Below are 27,553 nucleotides of genomic sequence, written 5' to 3'. Positions count from 1 at the left end.
TGGACTACAAACAGATGTGAACAGCAGGGGGCTGGAGGGAAGAGTGGGGGAGAGGTGGCTGGAAAGAACAGGTAGAAAGAGAATGGGGAAGGGGCTGGAGACACCAGGGGGTAAAATGTATCAAGCTGCGAGTTTCTGGTGGGTTTGAAAAGTGTAGATGTTTCTTATAGCAACCAATCAGATTCTAGCTGTCATTTTGTAGAATCTACTAAATAAACAACTAGAATCTGGTTGCTATAGGCAATATCTCCACTTTTCAAATCCGCCAGAAGTTTGCAGCTTGATACATTTTCCCCCAGAGGGTAAATGTATGAAGATATCGGAGCTGCACACATTTACCCCCAGGAGTGGAACGGTGGCTGGAGAGCAAAGAGGTGGCTGGAAGAAACAGGGAGATGGGACTGGAGACAAGGGGGAGTAGGGCTGGAAAAGGGGGGGGGGGGGGGGTTTGTGATACATAAATACTATGGCATATAGGCATTTGTATAAAATGGGAATGCTGTTCATATTGGAGCTGGTGGAGGGAAATAGTTCTGTTTATTAAATAGGAATGTTATTAATGTAATATCAGGGCTGGAGGACATTAAATGTGAATGCTAGTAAATTAATGTTGGGGGAAAGAGGCTTATTTATTAAATGTAAACACTATTACATTTAATGCTGGGACTGGTTGGGAGGATATGTCTGTTTATTAAATGGGAATGTTCTTAATTTAATGTCTGGTTGATGGGGTGGGAATAGGTCTACATATAAAATGCGAATGCTATTAATTTAATTTTTGGGCTGGTTGGGGAGAGGGAGGCTTCTTAATTAGATGTAATTAATAAATATGCTTATTAATCAAATTCTGGAGTTGATTGGGTGGAAGGAGGCCTGTTTATTAAAATATATAAATAAATAAAAAAAATCTGATTTAATTTGCAGCTGGTTTTGGGGAAGGAAGGCTTAGATTGTTTACTTACTGCTCAGGTTTCCAGGAGGTGAATAGTAACTACACTATGTGGACAAAAGTTTTAGGACACTTGACCATTACACCAACAGGGACTAATGACATGGTATGTATTTGAATACACTTTAATACGGAGTTGATCCCCCTTTTGCAGTGATAACAGCTTCCATTCTTCTTGGAAGGCTTTCCACGTGATGTTGGGAGTTTTTCACAGGAATTTGTGCCCATTCATTCTGTAGAGCATTTATGAGGTCAAGCACTGATTTTGGACGAGAAGGCCTGGCTCGCAATCTCCGCTCCAGTTCATTCCAAAGGTGTTCATTGGGGTTTATGTCAGGGCTCTGTGCAGGCCAGTCAAGTTCTTCCAAACCGAACTCCACAAACCATGTCTGTAGTCCTTGCTTTGTGCACTGGGGCACAGTCATGTTGGAATAAAAAAGGGCCTTCCCCAAACTGTATGGCATTGTCCAAAATTACTTGGTATGGGGCTGTTTTTCAGGGCTCGAGCTAGGCCCCTTATCTCCAGTGAAGGGCAATCTTAATGCTTCAGCATACCATTATCCCTCCTCCACCAAAGTTCACAGTTGGCATAATGCAGTCAGGCAGGTAACGTTCTCCCAGCATCCGCCAAACCCAGACTCGCCTATCTGACTTCCAAACAGAAAAGCATGATTCATCACTTCAAAGAACACATTTCCACTGCTTCACAGTACAGCATAGGTTTACACCACTCTCTGCCGCTTGGCATTGGTCTTGGTGATTTGTGGTTTGCCTGCAGATGTTCGGGCATGGAAACCCATCCCATTAAGCTTCCCCCGCAGTTTTTGTGCTTACATTAATGCCAGTGGAAGTTCGGGACTCTTCAGCTATGGAATCAGCAGAGCATTGGCAACTTTTATGCACCATGCGCCTTAGCAGTTGTTGACCCCGCTCTGTGATACATGGTCTTCCACTTTGTGAGTTGCTGTTGTTCCTAAATGCTTCCACTTTCTACTAATATCACTTTCAGTTGACCATAGAATATCCAGCAGGGATGAAATTTCAAGAACAGTCTTATTGCAAAGGTGGCATCCTATCACAGGACCACGCCTGAAGAAACTGAGCTCTTCAGAAAAGACCCATTTTGTATCCCAAATGTTTGCAAATAGAGACTGCATGGTTAGGTGCTTGATTTTATGCACCGCTGGCAACGGGTCTGATTGAAACACCTCAATTCAATGATAAATATACTTTTGTCCATATAGTGTATAAGACATTGATATTCAGTATCATAACCGTGGCAAAATAATTAACATTAGAAACTTTGCTTTGTTTATAAACTTCAGGATCTCCCAAAACCCAAAATCTCTAAAAAAAACAAAAAAAAAACCATACCGAAGTCCAGTTTTTTTCTAACCTAGCATAGAAAAGTTTTAAAAACCCTGCACTAATCATTGGTTCATGGTGGCTTGGTTGAAGATCACCGAGACATGACTTACTGGGGCTCCTTTAGATCAATGTTTTGGTGCAAAAACTGCACTAAACAATAGCAATCAGACAAATTGTTTAACTTGCACTAGACATATAAAAGATCGTTCCTCAAAGACTATTTATTGCAAATGTTTTATAAATAACCCAATACCTTTTTAAACAGGAAAATAAGTAAATTGATAACTCTTTAGGCCCTTAAAGACTAGGTTAAGAGCTATTAAAATGATGAAAGAGGGAAGCAATTCTTAATGTTACTACTATATACACATTCATTCTGATGAAGGTTACAGTCTTCACCAACTAGTACAAGGGACTTTGGTCATTTAAAAATGCACAGAGAGCCTGATTCATTAAGAAAAGTAAAGCAAATAAAAAGGAGTAAATTTGCTCCTAGAAAAAACAAGTTACAATGCAGGGGGTGCAAATGAGTTTATTATTTTGCACATAAGGAATGTACTGCCTGTTTTTTCATGTAGCGCACAGTTACTTGATAGCTTTATTTGTATACCGAAATTTAAAGTGGATCTAGGATATACCATACCCCAGCTATAAATCTGTCCACATTTTAAATTTATCTCCCCCTCCAGTGGAACATAGTTTTGCCCAGGTGAAAGTTACTCCTTTTTTTTGCTTTTGATTTTCAAGCATTAAATCAGCTGAGAGTTTCATAACAATAACAAAACATTACATTTATTTCATGATGAAGCATTACTGAGTAAAACCATTATTTTAAAAAAATAAAATAAAAAACCATTAATACAAACAGCAGAACAGTTGACGTAGCTGTTTTGCCAAATCACATCAGTAAACTCAATTTGCAATTCAATATTTCTGAATTAAACTACAAGTTGTTAGCCATAGAGCATCATGGGACTACAAAGGCTGGTAGAGGCGACAGTCCTTTCGGGTTCCACTACTTGAGAGGAAATTAGTTTATTCCAAAAAATAAAGTAAACAAAAGTGTTCCTTTAACTTCATAATGGAGTATAGCAGTATTAGTCAACAACTGTAGTTGATTACACAGCAATGCAAATCCAGTAAATATTGATATTCAAAGTAATAGAATACAGCTATGACCTTCATTTTCAGCATAAATTCTAGCAGTAAAAGGTTTCCCTGAGAAGATACAAAAGAGGGCAAGTCATTAACTTGCTGTAACATGTAGTTAAATAATCTGTCCTAAGCTTCATAAAGAAGGTTTGTGTCCTCTTCAGAACTCATAGACAAGCAACAGCCTTGGCATTTTTTACAACATAAAAACCAAAGCTCAGAGAAGGGAGAACAAGAGTAGAGCCTGGATCCAATTGCTTCCCATTTAAAGCTGGCAATGTTTTCTCATCCACCATCTTTAAAACTTGACCATTCAGCAAGACCGTTCTAGACAAAGAAGAAAAATACATGTTAGTAGTAAGTCTAACTGATAAGCATCAGTTGATGAGATCTAATGTGTTAATAAGGGAAAAAAAATATGGCACTATAGAAATATTATAGTAAAGGGGAATGTTTGAACAAAGTGCAAGAACTGTAATAAAAGAAACATGCACAGTACACACTATATCATGGTTCTCATGAAACCAGATTATGTACTTCCCATAACTATTCAGTATAATATCCTCTTGTAATTTAACATACGTAGAAAGTAGTCCTCCCACGGCAGGTAAAAGCAGATATTCATCCACAAACTTTTCCGTGAGGAAGCTCGGTAACTGCAATTGCTGTGTGTGGTTGTACAAGTTCATGGCAAACAGAGTAACATCTCCCACTGTGTATTTTGGGCTGAAAATTAAAAAAAATAGATAAAGAAAACTTGAAGTTTGGAAATAAAATGTGTTTGTATTAAAATTCAGCATACCAAATAATGCCTACACCCAATTATGATCACAGTTAATCATGGAGTCACCATATTGCCAAATAAAAAAATAAAAAAAAACACACGTTCCCTAGTTTTCTTATATGTAAAAGCAAGAGGAGAAATTGAGTGAGGTATAGAATGTTGTGGGGGAAAATTGTTGCTCTTACATAAAAAGGCAAACAATACCTTCTATGTATAGTATAAAAACAACTGCCCCCTGTTGTATCAGAGTTGTTTTTGCTAGTAGAATTGCTAGTACATATACATTTTGATATTTTAGTACATGCAAAGAATGCAATATTTGTGGAAAGACAGCTAAACAGTACATAGCTGACACTTAGAGTGTTTCGGAGCGGAGGTGATTCTCATGAAGAGTTATGTATTGTTGACAACAGGCAGATTTCTAGTACCGTATATTTTATGATAACTAAAAAAGTAAACTCTGGGCGAGATGGTCTTCTAAGACAAGAATGTTTTCCACTATTCACACGTTTTTATCATCTCTTACACAAGCTAGATGACACATTTCTATAATACTGTACACTATAAAATAATTTAAAGGACCACTAAACCTAATAATAATAATATTTTCAGATATGAACCATAAAGTAAAACATTTTTTTCTGACATTCTACAGCAGGATTGTTAAAAAGTAAAGGTTTTACCTCAACACTATTACATACAGCTATAGTCCCTCCCACATCTTTAGGATATTATCCTAGTGGGATGTGATGGAGACTACAGTCATTTGAGCTGCTGTCACATCACTGTCCCTAGCACAATGTATGAATTCACCAGTCCAAACAATGCAAGCCTTGCGTGCCTGGCTGCCTATTTAGTTATCAAAGCACCTCTTCCCTTGTAGCACGACAATTGCTACAAGTAAATAAGAGCAATATGGACATATTTAGTAAAAAAACAAAAAAAAAAAAACCTTCTGTTACTTCAGGTCTATTTTTCAGCTCAGTAATACTCAACCTTTAGCATATGAATGTCACATACTGGCTTTACTTGCTTTTGTACATCTACCATTAATTTGGATATATGCAGTACACTCATACTTGTCTACTCTCTTGGAATGTCTTCGAAGACTCACAGAAGAGCAGATTTCCTTCCCAGATCCCACCCTCTTCACTGTTGAAGTGGATGGAGACTGGGCTTCATGCTTGATTGTGCATCATCACAGTCCCATGACACAATCACTTTGTCACCACTTATGCCCTCTTCCATCTCACACTCACCTGACCTTTTTCTGCCCCCACAAGCACCTACCTCTAAATTCTACTTTATTATATGTCCAACCCTGCCCTTAAAGATATGTAGATCAATATAATAATCAATATAATACTCCACCTTACAAATATTGCCAGAATATGCCCTTTTCTTACTCAACATGCTACCAAAAAAACTCTTATCCATTCTTTCATCTCCTGTCTTGACTATTACAACCTCCTGCTATCTGGCATTCTTGACACCCATATATGCACACTTCAATCCATCCTAAATGCTGCTGCAAGACTGATCTCCCCCTCTCAGCACTCCACATCTGCTTTGCAAATCCCTACACTGGCTCCCTGTGTCCTCCAGAATCAAATTCAAATTACTCACCCTTACCTACAAAGCCCTCAACAACACTATCCTTGCATACATCTCAAATCTCATATCAAAATACTCTCCCTCCCGCCCTCTTAGATCTACCTCTGACCTTCGCCTTTTCTCGTCTCTGGTAACCACCTCTCACTCCCGCCTACAAGACTTCTCCCCTGCTGCTCCCCACTTATGGAATTCCCTACCACGCTCAGACTTTCCCACAGCCTTCAAATCTTTAGTTGCTCTTTGAAAACCCATCTCTTTTTTAGAGGTGACCTTATCCTCGATAATAATATTCACACTAATACACCCTCACAGCTGTCCCAATCTCCACTCTGAGCCACACTCTCTCCTCTTGTTTCAGTTGTGCCCTCTTGCACTTATAATGTAAGCTCTCTAATGAGCAGGGTTCTTCATACCCTTTGTTTTCATGTGTCCATTTATTTTGTCTACCTTCTATGTCCCTGTTTTATGTACTGTTTTCCCTACTGTACAGTGCTGGAGAGTACTGTGGTGCCTTACAAATCTACAATAATAAATTATTATTATTATTATTATAATAATACTTACTTGTTAATATTTGTGCAATGGAGATAAACCCGAATCTTTTGTTCACCTACATCCTTGGAACCTTTAAAACTGACATTCAAAACAATGGATCCAACCAGCTTCTTAAACAACAGAGACAGCCAATAATCCTAGTGAAATATTATGTAAATTAGCATTTAAGTACAATTGTTTATTAGCAGTATAGGATATTAATGGTTTTGCCAACATTAAAAACCTAATAAAATGCACATAATAAATGCCAGGGGGTACGACGCCTCAGGCTGGCTGTTCATCGGGTCAGTAAGATAAATGCAAGTTGTTACGTCAGCACATTAATCTTTATCTCATACTCTTTTTGCATTTTGTGTTACACTGAATACAAGCACCAGCCAAAAGACGGAGAAGCGAGAAACTGTAAAATCAAACTAACAATCTGCTGTAAACTGATTGTAATAAAAAGAAATAAAATTGTAAATTATCCTTTAATATTGGAAAAATATAATTATCTAAAATCCAAATATATTGTTTGAGTTTATTTTATAAATATAAATCAATGATCTCTAATTGGTGATTCGATATACTATAGCAAAGTATATCCAACGGGTACTTTTTTCTGCCAATTCTCAATTTTAAGTGAGCTAGGTACACAGTCCAATGCATTGTCTGCCATATTGTGAATAACTATACTCTGTAGTGCTTTCAAACCCCATGGCGTCAGAAATGAGCACAATGCTGAATTTTCTAGCGCAGGTGTCTTTCTATACTGCGAATAAAGAGTGAAATAAAACATCTGTTGTAGTGCCATTCTGAGACCTGCATGGTTTTTTTGAAGGGCAGTGTGATTTGTACAGTAGGAAACCGTGCTGAAATGGGATTTCTTAACTGGGGAAACCCAGTTACAATGACGCCGGCAGCAACATCATAAAAGGGGAGAGCTGACCCAGCTGTCCCTTATAGGTCTAAATTAAAGAGGTCATTGATAAAAATCCAATAGTGGACCAGATCGCCCTTTCCCTGACATGGCTTCACAAAAATATAAAATTAGTTGAACGGTATATATTTTTTATAGGCTTGAAAATGGTCTCCATCTCCTCCTAGGACCTTTCCTATCCCACCACAATAATGACATGACGCATTTTGCATTTTACATTCATAAGCATAAATTTCTGACATAATACATGTTGACCTAAACCTATAAAAGGCACCAGCAACCCATTTTTTTTTATCATGCACATGATTTGTAGTTGCAACTTATGCTCTGCTACATTGGACAGTGGGGAAAAACAGGAATACACAATGTAGACAACATAAGTGCAATTGTGAAATCAAAGGGTGAGAAGGACCATGCTCATGCGAGCTTGCAATCTATTAAATAGATTGATGGGCTTTGAACTCTTGCACTTTGTCATGTGGTCCTTTACTAGTTCAAGTCATTTATAGTGGAAGTATTCGTGACTTTCTCAGAAACCAATAATTGTAGAGGTCTGCTTTTTTCTTTGAGCAGCTGGCGATTAGGTGTTGCTAAACAATTATATGAACAAAATATGTTGAGGAGCTTACACAGAAGTGGGCAGGGTTTCATCAAAAATTGGGCATTTGGGCAAATGAGGGTGGGGTTTGGGTGGATTGGGGGAGGAGATAATTTTATCCCAGTTTTGCATATATAAATGTTAGGCAGTATGGATATACAATACATATCAGTGGTCGAAGCTGAAATTTAGAACTGGCAGTATGGAAAATGTAAGTGAAAAGAATTTGATAGTTTTACATTGTAGGCAGTAGGAGACGTGGCGCATTGGCATACCACCATATACCTGCCCACTTCAACCACTGATACGTATATAAAGTATATATGCTGCAAGGATGCATTGTAACTACTTCATATGCATGCCTGTGGTTTTACTACCTTCAAATATGCAGCATACAGGTTTTACAATATGATATATGAAATACATATAACATACCTTTCTACAGTTAAACTAGCAAAATACGCTCTTTCCCCCCAAATCACAAAGCCATGACGATTTTCTGATAGACCATGCCCTTCCGGACTATTGGGAGTTATGCATAGAATGCATAGTTACATTGCAAATAGATCATATGTATGCTGTTTTCCTGTATGTCCACATAGTCACAGCCAATTTCAGCTAATTGCAATGCAACCATGCAGCATATGTGTATGTTCTAAAAGTGAAATAAAAAAGTGAATGTGAAATAAGTAATGAGTGAACAACACATGCACACAAAAGCACCAACATTACATTGTTGCAATATAGGCCTTTTGTTAATCAGGTCCGGATGTAGGTTTTGGGTTTATTTTGCCTCCCCAGGGCACTAATAGTTCTCTAAACCCCTTCACCATAGATATTAATGGTGTAGATATCCTTCACATATAATACGTATAAAATGAATAAAATATATTCTATTAGTAGTCTAAAATTAGAATTGTTCTATGCTGGCATTCCTGCACAAGAAAAAAATATGTTAGCATGATGAAATGAGGGACAAACTGACTCTTCCCCCCCCCCCTCCCCTCAATGATGCCACCCTAGGCCTGGGCCTGTAAACAAATCTATGCCCACTTACAGTAAAATATGTTAAGTTATTTGTGTTGTTACGTTTATATGTGGTATAATGTAACCTATAATATACAATTACAGCAACACAATCAATTTTGCAACCAACGAACATAAATTAGCAAGTTAGAAAGGCTGAGCCAAAAACTCACAGGTAAAGGTTCAAAATCAGAATCCACCAAATTGTATGATCCTGCCCCAAAAAGTGCCTGCCTCATCACCACATCAATTCCCAATTTAGCCGACATTCCCAGCTTGTCTAGCCACCTGTTTGAAAGAGGAAAAAAAAAATGAATAGCTCTTACAGTAGTATGGTTTTTTCACTGAAATGGTAGTAAAAGGTTTACTGATGGACATTTTATTAATAGCCGTACAATGCACAACTTTTATCTTCAAAGGAAAACACTGCGCTAGCAGAGAACGGGATTAATTGCCACAGTGCCCACCAACCATGTGCTGTCTCATTTTCCCAATTCACTGATCTGAGACAACATGTACTGCTCTATGCTGCAGAAGATTGCTCTGCTACAGCATTTCCGGGTATACTGCCCTGTTCGATTTGTTGTAATACTTTGTGTGCCTCTACAAATATATGATATATTTCTGTAATATCATACTAGTAAACACATCTGTGGGTAAGTTTTGCAATTCTAAGCAATGTAAATTTGTCAGAGTTTCCTATTTAAAGATGCAGGAAGAGTCTTCATTAATTAGTAAGGGAGCTGATCCTTAAAATATTTTTAGGTTTTTTTTCCCGTTAAAAGTGCAAGAGGCAGTGAACTTCTTGGGGGAACCTTGCTTCATGCTGGCTGGTATATAGTTCAGTCCTATGCACTCTGGCACTTTAATACATAATCAGCTAATGTATTCTTACCTCGCTAACCACTCCTTCTCTGTATCCACGTCTGGTTCTTCCTCCCCCCCCTACCCTCTCGCTGTAGAAGTCCCGCAGGGCTTCGTTCTTGGCCCTCTACTCTTTTCCCTCTATACTTCCTCCCTTGGTGCTCTCATCTCCTCCTTTGGCCTTCAGTATCACCTTTATGCTGACGACATTCAACTCTACATCTCTTCACCTGATCTTTCCCCCACCCTCCTCGCTCAGGTATCTGACTGCCTCTCCGCCATCTCCTCCTGGATGTCGGAGCGCTTTCTCAAAATCAACATTTCCAAAACTGAACTCATTGTCTTACCTCCTCCCAGCCTCCCATCCCACCATGACCTCTCCATTGTCGTTAACAACACTACCATCTCCTCTGTCACCCAACTCCGCTGCTTGGGTGTCACCCTTGACTCCTCTCTCTCTTTTGCCCCCCACATTCATTCCCTTGCCCAAGCCTGTCGCTTCCAACTACGCAACATCGCCCGCATCCGTCCCTTTCTCTCTCAGGAGGCCACCAAAACCATCATACACGCACTCATCTCCCGCCTGGATTACTGCAACCTCATCCTCACCGGCCTCCCCCACTCCCTTCTCTCCCCCCTCCGCTCTATACTCAACGCGGCCGCAAGACTCATCTACCTCTCACGCCGCTCATCCTCTGCCTCCCCTCTCTGCCTTGCCCTTCACTGGCTCCCCTTCCCCTACAGAATTCTTTTCAAACTCCTCACCACCACTTACAAGGCTCTCCCACTCTACTGCCCCTTATATCTCCAACCTCCCCTCCATTCACACTCCCGCCCGCTCCCTGCGCTCGGCCAATGACCGTCGCCTCTCCTCCACTCTGATCACCTCTTCCCATTCCAGAATCCAAGACTTTTCCCGTGCAGCCCCCCTTCACTGGAATGACCTCCCTCGCTCCATCCGCCTCTCTCCCACTCTGTGCTCCTTCAAACGTGCACTCAAAACTCACCTCTTTCTCAAAGCCTACCAACCATCCACTTAACCCCTATCTCCTCTGCTCATTCTCCCCTCTCTCCCATTGCCTCAACCGGCTCCTCTTGTGCCTGGTCTGTCAACCCTCCCTTAGGATGTAAGCTCGAATGAGCAGGGCCCTCTTCCCTCCTGTTTCCTTACCCGTTCTTCTGCTCCGTGTCTATTGCATCTGCCTGCCTGGAGTTTCTGAAGTATTGGTACTTTTTGTTTATTGTTCTGTACTGTTATACCCTGTATAGTCTACTGTTTGTACTATGTGCGGCGCTGCGGAAACCTTGTGGCGCCTAACAAATAAATGATAATAATAATAATAATAATAATAATAATAATAATAATAATAATGTACCAGAAGACAAAACTACCACCATCCTCTAAACTGATTTAATTGTAAAGTTTATGTATTTACATAAAGCCATCAATGTATGTATTCGATAATCCAGGAGATCCACCTCCATATGCAGAACTGGTTTCGCCCAACCAGACTAACTTTCCTGGAACAATTTCATTAACGATCTGAAAAAAAAAAAAAATATATACAAAAAAAGATAAATAATATTTACACATTGTTAGAAAAATAATATACTGTTATACTACAATTCCCATTATTCACTGATATATATATATATATATACACATACACACGCACACACACACAAACAACCTATATAATTTCTCCTTGAAACTTAGAAATCTTATGGGTTTTTTGTTATATTTTCATATTTATTGAAGCCATCACTCCTGGGTGACCATATGCTTATGTGCTTATGTTAGGATAACCAATGAGATCCAGGCAAGTGGTTTAAGCAGTTCTTAATTACTCACACCACTTTCTGAAGAAGTGAGCAGTCTGCTCATGAAAAGTGTCAAAGTAGTTGATTTATCAAGGACATTGCAATTATTGGAGGTTGGAATTAACTAGGAGTGGACCATTAAAAATCTTTGCAAACATGAATTGGACTTCTATTACATGCTAGGAGTACTGCAATCCTTCAGGATTGTGAGTATAGGCTTTTTCTTTTATTTGAATTAAATTGTATTTAGCTTTTTTTCTTTTTAGAATTATTAAATTAGAATAAGCTCTTATTCATCTGATTGAAGACCGAGAAGGACACATTTATTAAATTTCATGATGAAACATCTTAATAGGGAAAAAAAAAGACAAAAAAATTGACCAAAACACTAGAGGCAGTAGTTGGGTACATCACTCCAAACACCCAACTAGGGAACAACAGGATCCGCACAAGCATCAATTTAAATACTGCAATGATTCTACTAAAGTTCCTTGCAGACCCAATTATTTGAAAGAACTTGTTGCTCCAATGGGTATGACAGAAAGCAGTTTATGACTGTGTAAAAAACAAAGTTTAGTAGGGGATTTCCCATCAATTCTTAAAGCCCTTACAGTTTAGCATCTCTTTAAACGGGTGCAGTTCTTTCCAGGGGACAGATGGGGTGAAAATTTGCATATATAACAGACCCTTTCCTTTGTTAGGGCACACACAGATTTGTACACACACCCTGTTTGCGAATGGACTAATTACCATGTATTCTGTGTCACACAGTGCCTCAACCCTATGCCACCTACTCCAGACCACAGGCACACACAAAGGGAATATTACTATACCAGGTTGTACTTTAGAAGTCACAACAGCAAATTTATTAATGAGACATAAGCTCCTAAAAGGAGTTTTGTATCAAAAATAGATTTTTTGGGTTTGAACAAAATGGTCACATATCCCTTATGAACAATACTGACTAGTATTTAAACTACAATATACACAGGCCTCTAGTTTACTGTAGCTAAGAAGAACCTCTTTACTTTCCAACGTGGCCTTTCTATGTGCATCTAACAGAGATAACTATCACAAGCAATGCACACACAGTTCTATTACAGTTGCTTTAACTTTGCAAACACATAACATAGTAATACATTTGGAAGTCAGGCAGATATGTAGTTTTGCAAATTCTGCCATGAGGTAGTTAAAACATTATTCTCTCCTGGGCCCTTATATTCCTCGGTATGGGATTAACCCTGATGGTCAAAAGAGCAGCACCTCACTATATCACTGTCCTCAAACAACACTTGCTTTCTTCAGGCTTTTCCTCCGAAATAATAAGGACAGGATATACTTGACATTGTTGCTACTTCCTTTAACCCCTTGAAACACGTAGTCGCTGTAATGAAATAGGCTCCGCACCATGCAGGTATATGGATTTCTCACACATAGTAGATGATAGTAAAGTAATTGGTGCAGTCGGACTCTGTCCCCTAACTAACTTTCCCTACACTTCACCCTTGTTATTATATCTCAGTCCAGCAAAATGGTATAATATAATGTTCTTGAGGCCTCCCCATCAGTTCCCTACTTGACTGATGACACAGTGCACAGTCCAAGTAAAACAACAGTAAATAAACACGGATTAAAAATCTCAGGCCTTAAAACTTGATAGGCCCTGTCCATAACAAACACAAGCCTCTAAATTCAGGGAGGGATCAATCATTTGGAATAGGTCTAACATGAAAGATTTCAAGCTCAGTCGCTGTTTCTGGCAAACCTATGCAAATGTTATGTCTAGATTGGTTATCGGATTTTCCGTCAAGGTAAGAATCTGATGTTCCATGGTGGATATATCCGCCCTTTTCACCTGCATGCAGTAAGCCTTCACGTCTGTAATGTCAGCCCTGCTGTGACTACCCATTCTTCCAAAGTAGCAAATTCAGCCCAGAATCAATGTTGAGTTTTCTGGTGGGTTGCCCGATATGTTTCTATGTAGAAAATGGTGATCCTCAAAAGCAAACATCCTACAACACTCAAACACATACAAATATGATCATATTACGTGCATTCATTTAGTATGGAACTTTCCTAGATACTGTCAACTTTCAAAGTGACTTCATTTAAAAGGCCAAACCATATTATCCACACATCGACTTCAGGTGTTCTTGGACTTTACAGTATATGTGAAAGTTCCCCACTGGATGAAAAGCAGGTGGGGTTCAGTTCCATGCTAGGATATAATACAGAACAGTATGTACAGTATAGTTGTAGACAAATATTTTTTACATTTAAACTCACAGGCATATTTTTGCTACTGATGTATTGGTTACAATAAGAGGTTATGTTCATATTTATAAGTGGTTGAGGTACTGTAGGATTTTTGCTCTGCCAAGATAAGTTCTCAGCTTCTATAAAGGCAGTCAATGTCTTTCTTTGTGGATTTCACATTCAAATTGGCCGAGTCTTCGCGCCCTGTGAATGCTCTTTGAGGATCTGGGATGGAGCAAAATAAAGTATAGGGATAGCAGACTACTACCGCCACATTTTCCCCCTAATTTTTGTATGCAGGTTTTATAGCTGAGTTACAGAAGTGAAGCAACCACACTGACTAATTAGTAACAAACAGCTGATCAGCCACAAATGGAGAACTGAAATACTGCACAGGAAACACTTTAATGTTTTAGACTGTAGGATGCTTGAAGTGTTTTATGTCATCAGCATTGTGTAAAGCCACACAACAAATCGCTGGTGTTGACAGTGATAAAACAAAAATAGTTTCACTTCAACGTTTACGTATGGGGAAATCAAATAAGAGTTTTCTCATGACAATTACAGATGCAATGATACCAATAAACAGACTATGGCTTCCATGATCAGTCCAACAATAACAGCAGCAGTGGACATAAAGCCTGTGTCATTGGGAAAATGACAATATAATCATAATAATTGGTCTATAGCAGCATTATGCATACTAGGTAACATAACTGGGGCTAGGGCTACTGACAAAATAAATAGCATCTCCAAATGAATAAACATTGCCCTGTGTGTTACATGCTTGTTTGAATAGTTTACTTAATTTTTTTTTTTTGTATTTACTACCTAATATACATTATTCAATAGAATAGACTACAGTATATTTGGTACAGCCCAAGTACATATCATACATTTTAGGTTCAGGTGTTCATGTTGTGCTCCTGAAATAGCAGTAATGGTGATTATATTTAAGCTACACTCTAAGGGGGGAATTCAATTGTCGGTGATGTGGTGTGCGGACATCACACCGCACAAATTGCCAGCAATTATGGTAGAAATCTCCGCTCAGAGGTGTGAGGAAAAATGAGCAGAGATTTCTTTCAAATCTCCACTGCAAAGTCTCTCCAGAACATCAGTGAGACACTTTGCAGCTTATTAAAATAGAGGCCCATGTTTTGTGAAGAAAGTTATGGTAACTGAAGGCATGGGTTGACAATAATGTTCAATTTATATTCTGCAGCTTGCTCAAGACCCACTTATAATAAAAAATTTGGCTGAAATGCATTGTGAGGCTGCCACCAATGACTCACTATATGCAAGCAAGTTTTGATACATACAATTCATGTAAGTGACTGTCTATTGGGCCCATATTATCCCCAGATATGGCAGTATGCTGTCTATTGACAGGTTAAGAGAAAACTAATAGAGAGGTAAACAAATTCACAAATTATTACCTTTACTTTTGACCAGAAAAGTCAGAGAATAGCACCATATTAGTGCCTCTAACTATTGCCTCTTACAACCCCTCCCTCTAGAATGTAAGCTTTCACGGGCAGGGTCCTCCCTTCCTATTGTCTCATGCTTGTAATAATAATTATAATAATAATAATAAATAATATCACCCAAAACTGAGCAGCCTCTGAAGCACTGCAAAGGGACAGTATGATGTATTTTATTTTTTTCAGGCATGAGGTACTAGTGATTTTAAACACCCTTAATAATACAGGCATATATCTGTATTAGATATACTAAAGTATCAGTAGCTTTTTAAAACAAGCAATTGTGAAAGTGATCAAGTGTTAACACACTTGCAAAAGTTCCTTATGCATAATTACATCAAATATTGGCATGTCTGAACTATACAACTAAAAATGTAGAAACAAGTAGAGTACATACATTTACCACAGTTTCTATTTCTGAAGCCAAACTATCCAAAATGCTCGGGCTCATGAAATCTTCTTTAGAAGCAGTGTGTCCATCAACATAATAGCTGTTTATTGTAAAGAGAGAACCAAAATATTAATGAATGAATCATATAAACAAATATTATACCATCACATTTAAATTCAGGATATCCAGTATATTGCAAATATAAGATTGTACCAAAAGTTCCAGGAATTAACAAATGACTCATCTATCAACGCTTACAACAGCAGACAAAGCTGAGTTTTCCAGCAATATTTACATTACACTTTGGTCTACCAGTTAGCTATCATGTATGCAAGACAATCAGACAACCTGTACAGCCAGCTATCTGTTGATTAACATACAACAGCCTGTCCAGCAGCAGGAATAGTTCTGTAACCTGTGCTTGTCACTCAAAGTGCACTGGATATGGGTGGGAGCTTAAGCATGGGCTGACAACTGCACTGATGGCACCATCAGCTGGCAAAAACCCAGATCCTAAAAGGACCATCAATTCCACACCATAGCATTTTACCACAGAAGTCCAATTTTTCAAAGGTATCACTGACACATTTTTAGGAAAAAAAAAAAAAAATCATATATATATATATATATACACACACACACATACATATATACATACACACACACACAATCATCATTTATTTATATAGCGCCACTGATTCCGCAGCGTTGTACAGGGAACTCATTCACATCAGTCCCTGCCCCATTGGAGCGAGAGCGAGAAAGACTAGGGTCAATTTTTGATAGCAGCCAATTAACCTACCAGTATGTTTTTGGAGTGTGGGCGGAAACCGGAGCACCCAGATGAAACCCACGCAAAACACGATTCCCTTGAAGTGCACCTCACTGTAAATTATAATCATCATCATTTATATAGCGCCACTATTTCCGCAGCGCTGTACAGAGAGCTCACTCACATCAGTCCCTGCCCCATTGGAGCCTACAGTCCAAATTCCCTAACATACACACACACACTAGGGTCTATTTTCATAGTAGCCAATTAACCTACTAGTATGGTTTTGGAGATGTGGGAGGACACCAGAGCACCCGGAGAAAACTCATGCAAACACGGGGAGAACATAGAAACTCCACACAGATAAGGCCACGGTCGGGAATTGAACTCATGACCCCAGTGCTGTGAGGCAGAAGTGCTAACTTCTGCCTCACAGCACACTTACCCACCGTGCTGCCCCCATACATACATACCACACACAAATAAATACAGCACCTTCTGGTGTAGTAAATTAAGTAATACAGATTATCAGTACCACAAGAGAGCTATGTAAGGATCCCCAGGTGAATAACTTCAGTATTTAAGGAAACCAAACATATTCAAGTGAACCAGAGATGCTATGTTGTCTTCTGAAACGCTTACACACACACTAGGTGGAGGTGGTGTCATTTCAGAAGACAACACAGTATCTCTGGTTCACTTGAATATGTTTGGTTTCCTTAAATACTGAAGTTATTCAGCTGGGGATCCTCTCATAGCTCTCTTGTGGTACTGATAATCTGTATTACTTAATTAACTACACCAGAAGGCACCGTATTCCTTCTTTTTTTTCCCATTCTAGATTTTATCCGGATCAACCACCTGGCTGCCACTCGTACATGTGGAGGTGTTCCTAAATATAGACTAAATTAGACTGACTTTTCCCTAAATATCGGGCTAAGCTCCATTTTGATATCTTGTAATTGCATTATATGTGTATACAAGTTAACCCGTGCATGATACTCATGCATTCTAGTCAAATCAAGCTACTTAAGGTCTTAAAAAGGTTCTTGTCATGCATTTGGGCCTAGCCCAGGCCTCCTCAGGGGAAGAGCGTTACTTCCCGATGCAAGCAACCTTTTTAATGTGTGTTCATGAGGTAAAATTACCTCACGAAAATGAGTTTGACCCCTCAACTCGTAAATTTAGCCTTTACTACCCCTCCCACAGGGGGAAGGGAGGATGATGGAAGTTAACTGACTTCACTATTCTAATTTTTTTGTCAAATAATGTCAGTATACCAAATTTCAGGTCAATTGGATGAGCCCTTTCTGAGAAAATAGTTTTCTCCACACACACACACACACTAACAAACGCCGCTAGGCTTTTACTTTTATAATATTAGATAATGCTAAGAATGGCGCTGCAGCTTGTTGGGTTTTTTTTCTACACACAGACTAACACACGCCGCTAGGCTTTTATATTATAGATATAGACCATCAATAAGAAAAATACTAAATGTAATAGAAAGATACATCAAAAGAGTATGCCTTGCCCAACGATTGTTTCAGTTAGAATGCTGATGCTGGTCTGTTCGTTTGTTGAACAACTAAGGATCCTGTTTTTTGAATAATGGGCTATTCACAGCTTCTCAAGTTTTGATTTATTTTTTAAATTCAAAGAGCTAGATATGAATGTGGGTCACAAACCTTTAGACAACTTTTTATTTTATTGGTTTGTACCTTTCCTTGTGTTATCTTCACTAAATTGCTATTTCTGTAATTTCCTTTGGTACATTTCACAAAAACAGTTATATCAATGCACAGTTGTTTATCTTGCCTCCTGATATAACACGTCTGCTCTGCACTGTACATTGGACACACAGAACAGTTATACGTCATATCCAAGGCCTACTAAAACAAGCAACTCTACCAGGGTAATATAAAAGCCTTGGTGAAAACACAGAAGTTCGCCATAAAGACAAAGCAATACATTTAGCAAATAATGCAGGAAATCATGTACAAAGCATGCAATTAAATTAGTCAGAAGTTGAAAAATACATTTTAAACTAGTAAACTGCCACAAAAGTTTTTAGAGAATTGAATCGCTAGGTTTAGACTTACTGGTGCCAAGTGACTGAATTGATAACTTCACCTCCTGCTTTCAAAAATCTGAAAAAAATAATAGTTTAAAAAAAAATAAATCCATTATACCAGTAATATGATTGCTCAGAAATTATGATGCACTGATGGCACTAATATCTAAAATGTCCTTGTACACTTGGCAGTTTTTATCATAAATCATGTGTGCACACAATACAACTGGTGATATCACCAGGTATACAGTAACTGACCACACTAGTTGCCACACGGAACAATTGTATATAATCTGGGTAACAATGAAATCGAACACAACTTTGTTATGGGAATTTGTTTGGCTACAACTAAACAAAAACTTATTGTGTTTACATTTTATTTGGGGTCTATTACTTCTCTGGAAGAAGCCCAGATTGCCTAACTCTAGTTAAGTTCCAGTTAGAGGGTTTTTTTATAACAAAAAAAAAAAAAAAAAAGGTACTGAGCCATTTCAGTTCAGTATGTCTATACAACTTAAAAAAAATAGTTTATTCTTATAAGGGATGCTAGGCTGCCAACCTGACATGACACCACTGAAAATGATATTCAAGTGTATTTACCACTAATTTGTACATATTACTAGGCTTTTACACTCAAGTCGTGGTTAAAAACAAAGAAAAAGGTAATGTGCAAACTTAATAAATGTTTCTGTCACATAAAGAAATGTCACAATTATTAAAAATGTCACCTCTTTAGCATCTTTTGCGACTGTTTCTTAGGCTGACCAATGTCAGGACCAAAGAGACCAGAGTTTTTGTAGCTGCTATACTTGCTGAGGACTTTACGTAAACTTATAAAATCTTTGCCAAGCTGGGAGCCATCGATGTACAGTCCAGATTTCTTCTTAAAACTGTTGGGCTCTAAGCAAACATAAATGAAAGTGAGGCCATCATTTAGAATATATGGGAGAAAGAAATCACAGTCATTGGAAAGGAAAGGTTGGAATATGTAGCTAAGAGATTAAAATGTTATTAACTCCTTGGCTTGTTTCCAATTAGATATTATAGTAGATACATCAATGACACTGGAAGCTCAAAGAGACAGTTATTCTAAGATTTATATGGGGACATATGATCATGATGGGGTCACTGTTGCTATTGCAGTCTATGAATTCCAATCAAATGACCAGTGTTCCATTTTTGTGGATCAGTCAGTCATTAATATTTTATACCACTTACCATTGCCTAATTCCCAGGACATGTTGTACTTCTTTGAATCACAATAATCAATGAGTAATTTGGCATTGGAGCTATTCCATTGATCATGTGCAGTCCTCGGTAAAACATTTAGTCCAAAAATGAGATGCAAGTTTGAGCAGTTTGCAAATCTGTAGAGCAGGTCAATGGTATGCTCTGTAAAATTAAGTATTATTAGGTCATGCAGGAAAACATATAACATGAACAGTATAAGCTGTATAGTAGGCTAAACTTGGATGGAAATACTGTTGCTCAAAAAACAGCCTTTAGATGAAAATGAGTTATTGGTCCAAATTTTTGGGATAGTTTTGGTTCTTAAAACTTACTTGTGGAAGTTTCTGTTTTGGTCTCTGCTTTCAATATTTACCAAATTGCCTATAATGCTGAGTCATTTTATCCTATTGCACTACTCCGTATGCTTAGTTTACACTTGTCTGAATGCCTACAACTTGTCTGTCGTGCTACCAATCTGAAATAGTTTTACGAGCCCCTGGCATTGCAAACATCTGCCTGATCCAAGTGCTCTGTACTAGGTGAAAAGTCAGTCTAAGCACGCTCTACCCAAGTCCCTTCAGAACACACCTCATTAATATTACATTCATTTAGTATTGGTGTATTACTGTTTGTTTCAGTCTCAGAATCAGATACAAAAAAAAAAAAACCAGGTACTAAAGATGACAAAAGGTTATTGTTTTCAGCACTTGTTTGTGAGTTTTATGTTTTTATTTTGATTGCTGTTAGATAAACACAAGTGCAAGCTAGACACAGTGCATGCTCTTTTTGGTGGGAACAGAGTCCCACTGAAATCAAAGCTTTAAATCACCTCCAAACTAACTAATTACAAGTCTGAAAAGCTCTGCAAACCTTATAAATAAATTGGAAATATCCTCATCTTTTCTATATAAGTCCTGTGCATCGTCCATCGGTATTTTAATGACCCACAATGTTCAGCCTTACTTGTGATTGTTGCATTTTTGTACTTTTCATGAAAAGCCTCCTTGAGTATGGCTCGTTCCAGAGCAAGCCATTGAGATGTAAGCTTCTGCTGAACATAAGTGGAGATTTTGATGTCATCACACAGATTTGCTGAAAAGATAAAAACAATTTCTTCATTAAGTAGTTCTTGATACACCGACTAAAATACAGCCATGTTATAGTACAGTTAAAGAAAAACAACAACAATTTAGCACGCTTTAAGTGCTCCCGTTGTCTGTAGGGGAGGAATCCATTTAGTAAGCTAAAACAAAATTGGTGACAATGTCACTCATAAATTCAATCACTGAGATACATTGAAATATTGGTTCTGTCAAAAAAATGCTGCTTCCACTACATGTCTAAATTTCTAAATAATTGATAAACATTTTTATGACTATTGTTAACAATCACAAAATGGTTGTTTGATCAGTTTAACATCCATAGCTCTATGGCTGTTGCTGAACTACCAATATCAAGGTGGGCAAATAAGAGTTGGAAAGCCACAAGATGCTTACTTGCTTGTAGGCAATTGTACAAGATACAGCTGTCCTACAATGTCCTGACATTTGGACAATAATCTGTTTGACTCCAGTGTGTTTATCTGGACATTTGACACCAGTTTATTTTGGCTCACTTCATATAGTGTTTATTGCAAGAGCCATAAAAAAAATTCAATTAGATATTGGGAGCTGAAGCTAGCAGTTGGGTGTAGCATTCATGACTAGAATATACATTCAGAAAGGAGTATGTGTTTGACACTATACAGGTATATAATAATAGTCTAAAATAATTCTCACATCAAACTCTAAGGGTCCATAATGCATATAAATATCCACGTCTAAGATCCACATGCATATCAGGGTAGCCTGGGATTGTTTCCAGAAGCATGAGGTCAGTACTTAAGCTATGTTTAGTAGAATGGGAATTCAAGATCTCATAACTTAACTACCAATTAACTGAAACACGCAGTGTAATAGTGAAGATACGTGGTTCCCAAATCACTCGGAGACTGTATTAGAGTAAAAAAATAGAAGGATGATTTATTCTGCAGAACAGGATTAAATACAGCACGGCCCCCTTAACGATAGCACGTCCAACAAGTGAGGAAATCCGTTCAAATTAATCCAACGAGATAGGTTCCACAGCACATCTCTGGCAGAGCATCACCTCTTGGCCAAAGTCAGTCACATTCGTGTCCAGCTCCCAGGGTAGCCTCTTTTATCACCTCATAATCCCGCCTTCGGAACTGCCTGCCCAGGGAAGTTGCAAAAGGTCTCGATTGGTGGGTTTCTCACACTATCCGGCCCCCTCCCCAGGTGTCCTCCCTCAGGTGAGCCCTACTGGGTCCGGGTCCTGGCTGTCTGTAGAGCTCACTAGTGGACGATATTGAGCAAACAGGAGTTGAGCGAATTAAGCTACCATTGTTATTTCTGAGTGTTCCCTGTGGAGGTGGAATTTGACCCCTGAAATACTTTTCCAAGGAGATGTTATAGTTCCATCACAAATACTTCCTGGTAACAACATGGCTAAAAAGTGCAGTCCGAGTATGGATTAGATTAAAGGGGTTGTAACACTGTTTCCATACACCATGCCCATTTCTGTCCAGTAATGTATTTTGTTTGTGACAGGCAGAGACCTCGAGGAATATGTAGAGTATCTTGTTGAAGATCTGAAGATAGTGCAAATACACCATATGTGCAGATATAAACCATTACCAGCACAGTTCCTTCCTCGGGTATCTGTGACTAAATTAACTCAATTACGTAATTTCATGGATGTTCTCTAGCAAGCAACTTATAATTATTTTCCTTTTTCCTCCTGCTAGCCAAGCACAATGATTTTATCTTTTTGGTTGATAGGCAATGAACAGTTTGGTTCCTTCTACCATTGTGACAAAAATAATGGTAGATCAGCAGAGAACCTGAGGATAAAAATGTGTTAAAAAGTGAGACATTTTGATGAAGAGGAGATGCTATGACCAATTTGGGCATTCTACCAAAAAAGAGGGTTCAGGTTATTATCCTTATTAGGGTACAATAAAAGAAATCTACCATTTTGTTGCCAAGGTTGCCCATCCTTTAGGAGATAAACCTGGTTGGAAATGGAGAAGGTGGAGTTAGGGGGATGTTTGGTGGATACATAAGGAATGTGGTGGAGAGAGCTGTCCCACAACTTAACTGTGGAGATCATAGCAGGGGAGGCTGTAGGGGGAAGTTGCCTCACTCCAGGGGGCAACCACGGAAGGAAAACTAGGTCAGTTAAGATCTTTCTAAAGAGACACATACTAGTGAGATTCTTGATTAAACCAGTCAAGTAGTTTGACAAGGACAAGCACTATCAAATAGCAATACAGGTTAAAAGTAGTAAAATGTAATAAATACAGAGTTATTTCCCTAGAACAACATTTGAAAGGATAGGAATTGGAAGCATTTGAAATAACAAAAAACTAGGAAAAAACATTCACCTTAATTTTAGTTGTATGTCCTAATCAGGGGCTGGCTGGCAAATTTTAGCACCTGTCATGCCAAAGACCCTTTTGCCACAGTTTGGAGAACTGGCACATAGCAGGAGAATGGCATTGAGTACCTCATGAGTATTGGTTAGGTGTACAACAGTCCATATATTCTGTAAAGGATCTGCAACTTTTCCCCCAAATGTAAAGGATAAGGTCCCTAGGAGGGTTTGCTACATTGAGTGTGGGTGCACTTTTGTATGGATTAAACTACCTGCCTGATTGCTGCAAGGAAGTTGACGGATGTTTGCCCACTTGACAGCTGGTGAGGTATATACTGCAGTGATCTTGTTACGGTCAACCCGAATGCTTATGCATGCAATCTACATAGAAATTTGAGATGATGTTTTAATTTTGGTATTAATCTTTTTGTTTGGTTTTTAGAATGATAAATTTGTGCAGTGAAACAGATGCCTGCAAAGGTTTTACTGGATTTGGCATCCAGAAGAATGCAAGATGCAACTTTAATACACATGCCCCATATTCTAGTTGAAAGTTATGAAGCTCTTATTAACGGCTCTTAAGAAAAAAAAAAAGAAAAAAACTTTGTGAGGCAATATGACGTTGTGTGGTATAGTCAGGACCGCCAAGAAGAACAACTTCATGGGGCCTCCTTAAAGTTGAGCATGTAAAAATAGTTTGCGTGCAGCGGCGCAAAAGTGGTAGTGGGTGTGTTCATACAATTGGGGGCATGACTATGCATCATTGGGGTATGGCTAGCAGGTGAAAAGCGCTAGGCCACCCTCCTACAGGAAAAAAACGGCATTGTTATGTACACCATTGGCATAAGGGTGCAGTGCCCGCTCGCCAGAGCATGACATATGTCCCAGCACTCCTGACTTTTAGGACATCTAGCATCATAGTGTAGTATAAAAAGAATGCAGTGTGTACATAGAGTTCACAGTCTTGAACTGCACCTTACATTGGGCAAAACACTTACCAAAAATTGGGATCGTCCCACTAGAATCACAACATTTCACAGACTGTCCTGCTCTCTCCTACCTGTTCTTGTCACTTTCACCACCAGTTGCTGCAGGTTTCTTTAGTTGCGGTTTGCCTGGATCCTGGAATGTTGGGGGCTCTATTTGGAAAAAAAATAGTTACATTTAGAAAATTCCAACCAGCCCTGGCGTTAAATCGAAAACACCCACGATTAATAATTAATAACAGCCCCAACATTAAAATAATAGTATTGCCATTTAATAAATAAACCTATTTCCCTCCCTCCAAACAGCCCCAGCAATAAATTAATAGCATTAACATTTCATAAATATACCCATTTCTCGCAACCATCACTGCCATTAAATAATTCATAGTCATATTTAATAAAGAGACCTCATTCTCCCCAAACTCACCCCCGCATTCAATAGCCCCCACACCACCCCATCTTAAATAGTTCCCACTATTAAATTGTCCCACCATCACCCCACAAACAAAATTGCACCCATTAGCCACCACCTACCTCACACTACATTGCCACAAGCCCCCTGTCATATCACACACATTACCACAAGCCCCCTGTGTCATCACACACACACATTACTGTGCCCCTTCATCACCACCATGCTGTGACCCCTATCACACTGTGCCATGCTGCTCCCCCCCTTCACCACACTGTCCCATGCTGCCCCCCCACTTCATCACACTGTGCCATGCTGCCCCCCCCTTCATCACACTGTGCCATGCTGCCCCCCCCTTCATCACACTGTGCCATGCTGCTCCCCCCCTTCATCACACTGTGCCATGCTGCTCCCCCCCTTCATCACACTGTGCCATGCTGCTCCCCCCCTTCATCACACTGTGCCATGCTGCTCCCCCCCTTCATCACACTGTGCCATGCTACTCCCCCCCCTTTCTTCTTCATCACCAAGCAATGCTGCCCCCCCTTCTCCTTCATCACCGAGCAATGCTGCCCCCCACCCTTCATCACTATGCCATCCTGCCCTCCCTGTCTCCTACATCACTCGGTGCCTTTGTTTTCCTCCCTTTGCCACAGTTGCTTTACTTACCTTTGTATTGGCTTCTTTCATCTCTTATTACTTCTGGGTCCTCTCTGCGCCGCTCCTCACTAAATGTTGCCCAACATTCAGTGCAAATGGAGCAGAGATGGAAGAGGCACGTCGGCGCCGCGATCATGTGAGTATTTTTTATTTTGTTAGTATCCTGCCCCCCCCCACCAACAAAGGGGGTGGAACAAACCCCCCTCCCCCACCCCACAGGAAACAAAAAAAATAAAAAATAGGTTTAAAAAAAAACAAACAAACAAAAAAAACAGTCAGCAGTGAGGGCCTGGACTGGGCCCCCTGGCAATTAGTACCCCCCCCCCCCCCTCTCTCGGCAACCCTTGGTATACATGTACTGTACATTTCTCTGTATTGCAGAGTGTTACCTATACTCTGTGTAGAAATACACATTATACCATTATCTTGTCACCTTGTTTTGTTGGCAAGTTCCAGAAAATAAATTCTTCTACAGATGCTTTTTCCGCTGGGTCAAAGTAGAGAAAGTCTGATTTTGTACCTCCGAATCTCAGGTAGGCAGGAGCTAGCCCTCTGGTTAAAGTGATGAGTTTCTGAGATCTAGGAGAAAATGATGCATTGTAAAGTTTCCATGTGAATGTTTAGAAATAATATTACTTAGTTTTACTTAGAGAATGAATGCCCTCTAATACGCATGTCTTTTAACTACTGTTCTTCAGACGGCAAGTAAGTTTACATATTAGCTGCTGGGGCATATGTGAACATTGGGGCAAATTTTCAAAATGATTCTAGGGGTTAACTGTGTAGAAAAGTTTTGTTGCCCACAGCAACTACGTTTACCTTCAGTTTCTAAATTATACAAGAAATATGACAGAATCCGATTGACCCCCAATTATCAAAATACGTTGACAAGGATGATTTTTTTTATCACCATTATAATGCGATAATAAAATCACTCTTCACCAGAATTTATCAACAGAATATTGTCAGGACAGCTGTCCAGGAGCAGTAAGGAGTAATCACTTTGCCTGGTCAGTCTCTGTGAATGCGTGCATGAATGAGGAGACAAGGGCAGGCACAGTAGAACTAAAAGCTCAGATTTGGGCTTTCATTTCCTCTAATAAAAATTGTAAAAAATAGATTTTTTTACTTTACTAAAACACCCATTTTCGATGGCAACAGGTTTTTTAGGCCTTTGATAATTATGCACCTATGTTACCTGTAGAACGGTTTTCATAAACGTCTTCCATTATACTGAAGAGTTGAAAAATTGTATTTCCCTTCTAGGAAAAATCAGTGTTGTGTATAAACGGGTAGGAGTTTTCCGTAAAGACTTATTGAAAGTACAAGCGACTTGGATGGATAGAAGACTGACGGCTTCACAATGACTAAACTAGGGGATATTCACCTACAATACCTTTATAATACAATACAAGGCAGGGTAAACATTAGATACATTTTTAGCACTGTGCAAATGTCTTTTACAGCTGGAAGCTTTGCAAAAGTTAAAACTGTAAGCCCTTTTATGCTTAGTAAGTCAATTGACCATTTTACTCTGTGAAATATAATCCTCTATTTTCTAGCATTAAACATAGGGAGTAAACCCAACCTGCCAGGATCAAAAAGCAAGCAGCCTCACTGACATGTTTAGAACAAGAAATAATAGTAGAAAGTTATTCAGTCTACTCACCCAAGGAAACCAATGTACTTGGCTTCTGAAGCAAGACTGGCATCAATCGTTACAGAAAGAAATCTTGGGTTTAAGGAGGATCTTTCACTTGTCTTTAGCTGTAGTTCAAGTTCCACTGGATTATCCAGAGAGATGCTGCATGTCTTTAAAACAGCAACAGTCAGGAACGAAATGCAGGCAGCCAAATGCATTAGTCAGCTTCTGTGTATAAGGTTGTGATGAGAATTAATACAAGTGTGCTATAGCGGATATGCTGTAGAGACAGCAAACAGAAAGAAATCTTTTCTTCTCTAGAACATGTCAGAATACAGAGAAAGCTGTGTATATAAAACACAATCAATTCTGTAAGCTTTCTGCTAGGGTTGCAAATGTTCTACTCTACTGCCCAGTTAAGTTAGAGGTCAACCACAACTTCCCTTTACACTCCTCACAAACAAAAAAGAAAAACTAAGCAAAAACTGAAAGACACACATGTAGGCTGCAAAAACAATAAGAATGTTACAGGTATACAATGCACTGTCCTTCTCTTAAGTC

General features: G+C 39.0%; 1 protein-coding gene across 1 annotated transcript; it reads right to left on the bottom strand.

Annotated features, from left to right (window-relative positions):
• Positions 1-857: 857 nt before the first annotated feature.
• HPSE (heparanase) lies at positions 858-27,553 on the bottom strand. The gene is made up of 12 exons (XM_075203359.1): positions 27,020-27,553; positions 25,784-25,929; positions 20,821-20,949; positions 19,846-20,019; positions 19,356-19,527; positions 18,656-18,703; positions 15,788-15,881; positions 11,266-11,372; positions 9,139-9,253; positions 6,432-6,559; positions 4,052-4,195; positions 858-3,796 (listed from the first exon to the last, which is right to left on the bottom strand). Exons 1-12 carry the CDS (start codon positions 27,208-27,210, stop codon positions 3,637-3,639), a joined length of 1,608 nt encoding a protein of 535 aa, XP_075059460.1. The 5' UTR covers positions 27,211-27,553; the 3' UTR covers positions 858-3,636.

This window comes from Mixophyes fleayi, chromosome 1 (genome assembly GCF_038048845.1).
Source record: "Mixophyes fleayi isolate aMixFle1 chromosome 1, aMixFle1.hap1, whole genome shotgun sequence".
Lineage (NCBI taxonomy): Eukaryota > Metazoa > Chordata > Amphibia > Anura > Limnodynastidae > Mixophyes > Mixophyes fleayi.
The sequence above is the reverse complement of the archived record's forward strand: the minus strand, read 5'-3'. Positions and strand labels throughout refer to the sequence as shown.

Excerpts from the sequence above, each read along its gene's own strand:
- HPSE (XM_075203359.1), bottom strand. The coding sequence starts at position 27,210 with ATGCATTTGGCTGCCTGCATTTCGTTCCTGACTGTTGCTGTTTTAAAG. Across the intron at positions 25,930-27,019 it reads AAGTACATTGGTTTCCTTGG|ATCTCAGAAACTCATCACTT; the intron begins GTGAGTAGACTG and ends ATTTTCTCCTAG. Across the intron at positions 3,797-4,051 it reads GTGGGAGGACTACTTTCTAC|AACGGTCTTGCTGAATGGTC; the intron begins GTATGTTAAATT and ends TTCTTTGTCTAG.